This window comes from Triticum aestivum, chromosome 7B (genome assembly GCF_018294505.1).
Source record: "Triticum aestivum cultivar Chinese Spring chromosome 7B, IWGSC CS RefSeq v2.1, whole genome shotgun sequence".
Lineage (NCBI taxonomy): Eukaryota > Viridiplantae > Streptophyta > Magnoliopsida > Poales > Poaceae > Triticum > Triticum aestivum.
In genome coordinates this window covers 7,634,557-7,644,879 of record NC_057813.1, presented here as the reverse complement: position 1 = coordinate 7,644,879, position 10,323 = coordinate 7,634,557, and the positions used below count along the sequence as shown (strand labels likewise).

General features: G+C 41.1%; 1 protein-coding gene and 1 long non-coding RNA gene across 2 annotated transcripts; one reads left to right on the top strand and one right to left on the bottom strand.

Annotated features, from left to right (window-relative positions):
- Positions 1-4,703: 4,703 nt before the first annotated feature.
- LOC123161503 (acidic endochitinase-like) lies at positions 4,704-9,886 on the top strand. Its single transcript, XM_044579329.1, has 2 exons — positions 4,704-4,971; positions 9,258-9,886. The coding sequence occupies exons 1-2, from the start codon at positions 4,704-4,706 to the stop codon at positions 9,884-9,886; spliced, it is 897 nt and encodes a 298-aa protein (XP_044435264.1).
- On the bottom strand, positions 5,488-8,453 carry LOC123161504 (uncharacterized). Its single transcript, XR_006480727.1, has 3 exons — positions 7,977-8,453; positions 7,820-7,883; positions 5,488-5,686 (listed from the first exon to the last, which is right to left on the bottom strand). It is a non-coding gene; the product is annotated as an uncharacterized lncRNA (long non-coding RNA).
- Positions 9,887-10,323: the final 437 nt, after the last annotated feature.

The window sequence follows — 10,323 nt, the reverse complement described above, 5'->3', positions numbered from 1 at the left end:
GGAGCTCCTCCATTGGAGCTTCGAATGATGGATAGATCATCGATGGGCGAATGCATCCAGGTCACTGCAAAATCAGTCTTGGATTATTTGAGTGGAAATCAATGCGAGGTCGCCCCACTCAGCGCTGCGGCCGATAGTAGCTAGTCACTTCGTTTCTAAATATAAGTTTTTTTTAGAGATTTCAATGCGGACTACGTACGAGGCAAAATAAGCGAATCTACAATCTAAAATATGTCTATATACATCCGTATGCAGTTTTTACTAAAATCTTTAAAAAGACTTATATTTAGGAACAGAGGGAGTAGCAAGTATTGAACTTCGGTACTTGCTAGCTACTGGGTATGGGCAATCTGCAGGGTTACAAGTCAAGTGCTAGGTACTTGGTACATGTAGAGGCATACATGTACTGATGTACAGAGGAATGAGAGGATACATGAAGGGGAAAAAATGCATGAATGAATCCAAGGATGCATCATGCATGCATGGGCCGGATCAAGGGAGCCGAACAATGGACGGGCCATTAATACCCATTACTGTATTTGCCAAGGGTGAGGCTATGTGCCGCCCAAAGCAACTCCTAATGCACGGTCGCCTGAAGGGATTCCTTGCTGGGCCGATCTAGTAAACATGCGGCCATGTCCTGCTGACTTCACCCACCGTTTTGTTTTTTTTTTCAGTTTTTTCCTTTTTGCTTTATTTTTTACTATTTTTCTATTGCGAATTATTCTAAACATATATCTTAAAAAATACTTAAACAAAATTTTAAAAATGTTAATCATGCATTTGAAAATGCAAACGTCTATAGCAAAATGATAATCAGTTGTACGAAAAATGTTGGCGACATTAATTTTTTTCCACATGTTTAAACAATATACCTGGCATAAAAATGTTAATACAATGCAATAAGTTGTTTCCTTAATTCAAAATTTCAAATAAATACATGTTATATTTTCAAAAATGTTCATGAGTTTCAAAAATTTGTTTGTCACATTTTTGAGAAAGTGTATACATTCAAAGAATGTGTACATAATGTAAACAATGTTTCATACAACTGAAAAATATATGTGACATATTGCAGAAAACAAATCAGCGACTCAAAAAAATGTTTGCGACATTTAAAACATGTTTATGCAATGCAATCAAATGTTCAAGTAGACTAAAACAATGTTTATTTCCATTTCAAAATTGTTCATGACATATTAAAAACTGTTTATACAATATAGAAAAATTCCAGTAGGCTCATTTTATTATTTCCGTTACAAAAATGCACATGACATTTTAAGGAAATATTCAGGTATTTCTAGAAAATGTCTATGAAGATTTAAAAATATTTATGCAATGTAAAAACATGTTCGTATAGTTTTCAAGAATGTTCATTGCCATTAAAAATGTACAATGCGTATTTGGAAAATATATTGTATGTTTATAAATGTGTTGATAACATGTATTTAATAATATATACATCATGTTTTTAAAAAAAATGTCCAAGTATGTTAAAAAATGTTTCACGTGGGTGCTAAAAATATTCATTGTATACTGAGAAAAAGTACACATGTGTTAACAGAAACTAAAACTAATTGAAACCAACAAATAAAATAACAGGAAAGCAACGAAAAGTTAAGAATATGAAGAAATCAAGAAAGAAAGAAAAGAAAACCCAAAAAATGATGAAAGAAAAAAAACATAGAAAATCAGTGAATTAAAGAGAAGAAAACAAAGTATAACAAAAGAAGAAAGAAAACGAAAGAAAAGAAATGAGAAAAAAAAAGACATAGAAAAATAAAAGAAAACGAATATGAAAAGAAACCAAAGAAAACAGGAGGAGAGCAAGCAAACTACAGCGACACACGAGGGATAGTGAGCGACTGTGCTAATGTTCATATTTTTATAATTGTTTTTTGAAATTTCAAAATGTTCAAAAATTTGTACATATTCAAAAAATAATAATGTTAGAAAATTTCAAAAAATGTGTGAATAGTAGAAAACCAATAACCGCCGCTATAGTAGCTTAAGCCTGGTCAGTATGGTCCTGACCCAGTCGCGACACTACTTCCCTCCTGTATGTCACCCTGACATTTTGGCGCAAAGTGCATCAAATAGGGCTCTCACCAACCTGATGTTTGCTTTTGTCTTCCATAGAGGGATCCTGATCAAGTGGCATTTTCGATACTAGGCTGCCTGCGTTATAGATCCTCCAAATCACACATGAGGTGTCTAACTGGGTTGCCCAATTAAGAATTTCAATGATTTTTCTTTCATACAAGGGCATGCGTGATTGTTGAGTCCCTTATACGTCACACATTAGAATGTATTGGCGATCGATAAAGTGGGAGGGGAGCAGCTAGGTTTGCCCACTTCGAAGCTAGGGTACCAAAGCGATGTTCTTTTTGATCTTTCAACTTTCTTCCAAAAATTTGGCTACATGATCCTATCATGTGTCAACAAGATGTAATTATAAGATTAAGAAATACGAATTTAAAAATGAAATCACTAGTTGAGGGACACCACTTGCAAATGGCACTCCCAAACTCCTTCGTGGCAATAAGTGGCACAGTGTATGTGAGCCATTTGTCGGGACCAAAGAGTTTTGGTGATTTTTTTTCCATTGGGTTGGCGCATGTGCTTTTTAATCCATTTTTTTGAATGAAAATCTACTACTCCAAGTGCCCAAACTGTAAACCGTTGTCACGATTGCATCCCCTGCGGCGATAACTTTGTAGAAATTTGATCCAATGTTGGCAGGTTTTAACGAACTTTTCTCCAAACACAATTTATGCTTTCAAATATATTATTACAACCTTGTTGATGGGGTCCTGTACCCAGGGTACCTGACATAAGGGAGTCCGGCCATGGTTCACAAACAGGGCCCACCAGGCCCAAGAACATAAGGAAGTCCTAAGGAGGCGAATATGATGTGTGTGTTCTCCAAGTTTGAGGGTGGCGACGGAACTGGCCTCATCTAACCCCATGTATACTCTAGACCTTTCCTGTCTATATAAAGGGAGGTCTAGGCCCTCATTCATCCATCCAATCTCAAATCTATACTCTCGATAGACATACCGTATGCCATTGTAATCCTCTGCACGAGGTATCCCCTTACCATGAATGACAAGAAGAAGCAGGATGTAGGGTATTACTCTTCGGAGGCCCGAACCTGGGTAAATTCTGTGTGCAGGTTCCATTCCGGTACTTCTGATCTCATCATGAACCCTACCGAGGGATCTGACGGTATTTTGCTCCGTCACTTGTCGTCTCCAGAATAACATACATGTACTCCCAAGAAAGGACACATGTAGTCCTCACGTAGTGCAACTTGTACTCCCTATGCAATATAACATGCTCTCCCCATGCGGTACAACTTGTACTCCTTGGCGTAACATGTACTCCCTGCACAATGCAACTTGTCCTCTCCGTGCAATACAACATGTACTTTCATATCTAACTTGTGCTCCACGCGCAATGCAAGTTGTACTACCTGCATAATACAATTTGTACTCCCTAGGGTAATCTATACCCCTGACATGGTGCAACATGTGCTCCCTCCATTGCATCTGGTATTTCTGATGAAACCTTTACCCGCGTGCGGTGCAACGTGTTCTCCTTAAACGATGCAACTTGTACACCATAGGAAGTTCAACTCGTACAATGGGTGCAACCTGTACATGAGAAGACCAGCAAAAAGAAAGAAGAAAGAAGAAAGGGGGAAATAATGGAAAGAAAAGGGAAAAGAAAGAAGAAAGGTGCCACGTGTATTTCTTGTGCACGGGAGGAAAAGAAACAAACAAAACCAGAAGGAAATATGAAAGCTGCTAGAAGATGGACGAAATGGATTAAAAAAAACCCGGCTCCATGGGCCGGCCCATAGAAGCGTTTGGGTTGTGCGACATGCCGATATCTTGTCGCATAAGCGACAAAGCGGTTTTACCTTGATTTTCTATAACAAATTTTCATTTGGCTTTCCCCCTCTTTTTTTATTTCTCCTTTTTATTTTTTGTAGATCTCAAAATTCTATCTTTTCAAAATATTTTAATATTTACTCTAAAATAAATGAACACATTTCAAATACATGATTTTGTTGAAAGTAGGTGAACATGTTTTTAGAATATTTACAAATTTTAAAAACCTTGTAAAAAAGAATGAAAAAAAGTGTGTTTTGACATGGTGTCAACCTTCCTTCCCCCTGTCTCACGCCAGAGGTCGCTGAGCCACAGCAGTATATTTGCACCTACACTAGCTCTGAAAACTGTTGCGAGTCTGAACTGCTCCGCCCGCGAGCCTGCGTGTGCTCGGCGGGTCGTCGTCCCGTCCGGCGTCGTTCGTACGATCGATCACCATCACCTCTCCATTTGGCCTTTTGTGTTCAGTAATTTTATTCAAACAACCCGGTTGATCACCTTTTCTTACTCTGGACTGGTGCCTTGCACCTTATTCCGTTCAAGTAGTACAAGAAAGCTGTGGTTCAAAATCACGAACACCGTCGCCGTTGATTCGAAGCTGAGAGCAGAAGGCATTCACATGTGTTCATCCATCCATGTGCCCGGCGAGCCACGTATGAGCATAAACAATACGGGGAGTGTCAGATTGATTTCACATTACGAGTCACCTCGTATATAACCCAACCCATCGGAGCCCAAACTCAGATCATCATACACAGAAACAAAAGCACAAGTCATACACAGAAGCAATAAGGATTGCCCCACAAAATGGCTGGCAGATCATCGTCCCCGCTGCAACTGCTGGTACTGGCAGTAGCGGCGGCGCTGTTCCTCGGGTCGGAAGCCGGCGGCATTTCCATCTACTGGGGCCAGAATGATGGCGAGGGCACGCTGGCGGAGACCTGTGCTACCGGCAACTACAAATTTGTCAACCTCGCCTTCCTCGCCGCCTTCGGCAATGGCCAGCCGCCGGTCCTCAACCTGGCAGGGCATTGTGACCCGACCAACGGTGGCTGCGCAAACCTAAGCACCGACATCACACTACACCACAGCACTACATCCTCAACACACAAATTGGTTGGAAAAACAACGTACGCCGACAGACAGTCTGTTGGGAAAGACTATTGCCGACCGATGTTGTCTGTTGGGGAAAGTCCAGACGGGGAAGACTTTTCCCGACCGACATATCTTTCCCGACCGACTGCTTGATGGCTAAGGGGTATTTTTCCCGACCAACAGTTTGTTGGGCCTGCCATGGGCCTTTCCCGACCAATAGTTCGTTAGGGTAACCATGGGCCTTTCCCGACCGACTATCAGATGGGTATTTCTTTCCCGACCGACATTTTGTTGGGCCTTGTGTTAGCCTTTCCCGACCGACTGTTTGATGGGGTTTGTTTTGCCGACCATCAATCTGATGGCGTTTTTTGCCCAGCCAATAAGCCAACCACAACTTTAATTAGCATATGGTATTGATTGTCAATACATATAGTACATGTGTTCTAAGCATAATCACAAGACATCATACATCAGGTTCACATCAGGTGCACCAAACCATTTTTATTCCATTAACTAATTGTCACATACATACAGTTCAGTCTGTTCTAAGCACCAAGACAAGACACCATACATCAGGTTTACAGAAGGACAACAAAAAGACGCAAGTATGAGACATCAGTTATACAAAACGAAAGCTAAAACATCCCGTTGACGCGGATCGCCGGCTTCATGGTTCATTTCCTTATGTTTGCTTCCTACAGAAGTTAAAGAAGTCTCAATTATTAGAATGTTCAATTAAGAAATTGAATACAGGCATAATTCATATCTGCACTGCACACACACAAGAGCACAAAAAGAAGAATACACTTATCTAATCTATAAAAGTAGCATTTAGGAACATTATGACCACCAATCGACTCCCAGCAGTGGCCACGGATGTGGCATAGAAGTCCTCTGTAAGATTGCTGAGCATTTAGTGTTCCTAGGGACATACTTAAGTTACTGTGCATAGATACCAGCAGTCAATATTCCAACACTTGTTTCCAAAAAAAAATGCCCGTAGGGAATACAGTGTCATAGGTATAAGAGAAATAAAAATGAGTTGTGCGAACGACCAATATTTGCTTTACTATTCAGGCCATACAAAGAAAAATATATCAGAAATTTAGAATTAGTATCTCAAACGTAGAACCAAGTTACACATTTCTTTTGCAATTTATAAAGGCATAACCAGCATCTGCATGATAACTAAATATATGTACACTGCTTATTAATCTGTACGTACAGATTATAAATACTAGGTTTTTCCTGATACTTAATGATTAATAGCTCATGGGTGGGCGCCTTCTTCATGGCTGGGTACAATGGAAAAATTACGCGTGCTGCCATATTGAAATATAGTTAGTCAAGATCTTTTTTTAGGGATAGTTAGTCAAGATATTGATAAAGATAAAATGTACTATATTGGCCTAGAAACAGAATTCAGAAATAGCAACTTTAAAAGCAACTAGCGATGTATTATGCTCTGTTCTGTCCTATGGATGTGCTAATTGGAGTGTTCTGTAATGCCAAATTTAACTATTACTATTAAACAATAAGCAGCTAGCAGTGTAAACAAGATACAATGTTCTGACAAATTTAACTATTATTAAGAGCAACTAGCAGTGTTCTGTACTAATTGCAGAAAGTAGGCTGTGTACCCGTATACCATAAACCATATTGTAGTCTTCAATATAACACAGGGAAACCAATTAAATGAATCTGAACATTGTTAAAACATTGACAACGGCTCTGTTTCACTTCTCTTTTAATTGAGTAATTAGTCTAGGATGATTACTAGATGATTACCCGTATACCATAATCTGAACATTGTGAAAAACAGAACAGGTTAGCAACTTCCTTTGGTTACCACACCACCAGACCTGACCTGAATGTTATTTGGGAAAGGCAATGGTCTCCCCTAGGATGATTACTAGATGAAATCAAAGAACAAGACTATTTTGGCTCGCAGCACGGAAAGAAAATAAATAGAACTCTACCTCCACATTTTAATCCAAGTATTATGAAGGAGAAAAAAACCCTTTATCATGATGCATACAACAATAATTTATGATGCATGCAACCCAATATTATTAGTACTATAGATGTACCGATTGGATGGGCAAGCTATTGTGAATTCAAGTGTCGCAAATACTACATGGTAAGTCTACACACTTGCTGGTTCTTTAACATTTGACCAGTGCTGGTTTCAATTCATGAACTTTCTTATGACACGAGACTTCATCGGAATATTAACAAATAGATAGACTTGTGCTATAGGTTTCGGAAAGTCCAGGACACCATGTGCTATAGGTTTTGGAAAGTCCATTTCTGCAGCACACGGCACACTAATATTGGTAACCTCCTGGAAAACCCTTCAGGTAGATAGGCAAATTCATGTATCATGGTAAGTACCTCCTATTTTTATTACCAATCCTCAAACTTAACAAAGCACGCAGACTCACTTAACAAAGTTTGCAACTACTTTTATTGCATATATAAATAAACTTAAAGAGGAACATGAATGAAAAATATACTACATAGTAACTAAGACTGGAGTTTGAGGCAAGGTGTACATATTCAAGTCTGATATTAGCATAAGTACACTGCAACCTCACTTTGAAAACATAATGGGACTGATTTAGATGGACAAGCAGTTCAAGTTGATATCATATGCCATCTACATTAATAATATATACATACTGATCAAACTTAAAACCAGACGTACAAATAATGATCAGACCACTGCCAAAGTTGTTTGACATATCTTAAAGATATTTATGTTGCTCCAGAGAAAGAAAGCTACTTGATGAAACAATTAAGCCATGAAATTCTAAAGGAAGACTTACTTTTTGTCCGTGGTGTTCCACTGATAAGTGACAACACATGTGTTTGAAGTGATGCATGCTTGCACTGGGGGAAATCAAGAATCACCAATGTTAGAAGAAATGTGTAAGCGGATCCTCAGTTCTATAGGATTAATGGTTTAACATGTCAACATTTCACCTTTTGGATTCTGAAATTGGATAACTACGTCATCCTTGACAATGCTGAGCTCTTCGATACAAAGAATGGTGTTTGCTCCTACCCTTTTCAAGGTCCTTTGAAGCCTCTTGTCATCAGTGGTCGTGGTCTTGTGAACGGCCTTCTTCTTCCTGTCATCAGTGGAAAGCTAAGTACAATAACAAGAGGAGAAATGTTTCATGTATTTGTAAACTTATAAGCTGACACATGCCCACTAAATGGCATTGAATAACAGATCAATCATGAATTATTCAGAGGATAGCAGCAATGATTGACATGGCACAAACTATTCATTTTGAGGAAACATTTCGGGTCTGAAACAAAGGATTCACACAGGTAAAATAGATATTGAATGGATAACATGCTGAAAGAAGGAACCACTACTGCTAATAGCAAAACCAATCCATGAATCAAAGCAGAGTTAGTTTACTTAAGATAAAATTGCTTGGCCAATGTGGTGCCTGGGTCCATCGCTGGGAATTGAAATCTGTATACTACAGGCAGAGAGGAGAGGAGAGGAGAGGAGGGAGATCATACGAGGGAGAAAGATCTAACTCATTTGTTGCCGCCATGGGTGGCTACTCGTGCTCACCGAAAGTAGATGGGAGAGATGGGGACACCTGCCGCCCTGTTCCTAGTTCGCTGGACGCGGAGGAAGCAGAGTCCGCCTGCCTCGCTTCAGACCACCGGGAGCGAAGGGCCCTTGGCCCCCTCAGATCTGCTGTCATGGAAAGGTGGGGAGAGGGAGCTGGGCATTGGTTGGGCCAATGGCACCATGGGAAGGAGGGGGAGGTGGTCGCTCGCGACTGGGATGGCTGGTGGTGGAAGGAGGGATGGCCCCTGCGATGGCCGTCGACGGCGGCGTGAGTCGCAACCCTAGGCGGCGCCGTACGAGAGAGGGTGGATTGAGACGAGGGAGAAAGGGGATTGAGTGAGGCGCCCTAGGTAGTTCTAGGTTTTGAGAGAAAAAAGAAAAAATCGTGGGCTGGGCCGCGCTAACATGTTTTCGCCCGCGCGCGCAGGCCCATTTACCACCTGCTATTGGTCGGCGTTATTTGCCGACCGATCGTTAGATGAGGATACGATCTTTCCCGACCGACTATTCGACAGCAGAGACTTTTGTATTCCTGACCGACCGTCTCTTGGAGCACAAATGTTTTCCCAACCAACTATCACTTAGAAGTTTTTCCAACTAACTATCGGTCGGCGAAAATGACTTTTGCCAACACACATCAGTAGGGAATAAAGTGTCGTGGTGTAGTGTCAAGTCATGCCAGAGTCGTGGCGTCAAGGTGATTCTCTCCATCGGCGGCGGGGCAGGCAGCTACTACCTTTCGTCGACCCAGGATGCCAAGAATGTCGTGACGTACCTTTGGAACAACTTCTTGGGAGGCAAGTCATCTTCACGGCCTCTCGGCGATGCAGTCCTTGACGGCATCGACTTCGACATTGAAGGCGGCACACCCCTCCACTGGGACGATCTTGCGAGGTTCCTCAAAGGATACAACAACTCCGGCAGGAGAGTTTACCTGACTGCCACACCACAATGCCCTTTCCCTGACGCATGGATGGGTGGCGCCCTTAACACCGACCTCTTTGACTATGTGTGGGTGCAATTCTACAACAACGCACCCTGTCAGTATTCCTCAGGTAGCACTACCAATCTAGCTGACGCATGGAAGCAGTGGTTGATAGTTCCAGCAAAGCAGATCTTCCTGGGCCTCCCGGCGTCACCTCAGGCTGCCGGGAGTGGATTCATCCCTGCTGATGATCTAAAGTCAGATGTTCTCCCATTGATCAAGAGAACAGGGAAGTATGGGGGGATCATGTTGTGGTCCAAATACTATGATGACCAGGATGGCTACAGCTCTTCAGTGAAGACTGATGTTTGAGAGGGTTACCTTACCTTGTGAGATACATGTGGGCTTTTTCATTGTGATGTGTGAGGAATTGAGGATTTACCCATTTTCTTTGTTACTTGTAAGTAATTATGTGTCACTCGATTGTTGGTTGTTGTATATAATATAAATATTTTTTTTACTTGGAGCATCTCTTGTATCTTTAATTCCAAACGAGGAAATCAGAACCAATCATTAATAGCAGAATGCCCGTGCATTGCTACGTGCCTTTAAAAAAATCTGACTGCACATATATACGTACCTAAAACTTGAAGAAGTTAGTAGTCGTCATCAGCCATGTCGTCGAGGAGGTTGTCGACGTCGGGGAAGTAGTTGTCGGAGTTTGGGGAGTCCGTGACGAAGAAGTCAGTAGTCGCGTGGAGCGCTCCCCAAAAACCTTATCACCATTCTCCCGTACATAACTCAAAGAG

Coding starts and splice junctions, on each gene's coding strand:
- LOC123161503 (XM_044579329.1), top strand. CDS start 4,704: ATGGCTGGCAGATCATCGTCCCCGCTGCAACTGCTGGTACTGGCAGTA. Junction 4,972..9,257: donor CGCAAACCTAAGCACCGACA/TCACACTACACC, acceptor CGTGGTGTAGTG/TCAAGTCATGCCAGAGTCGT.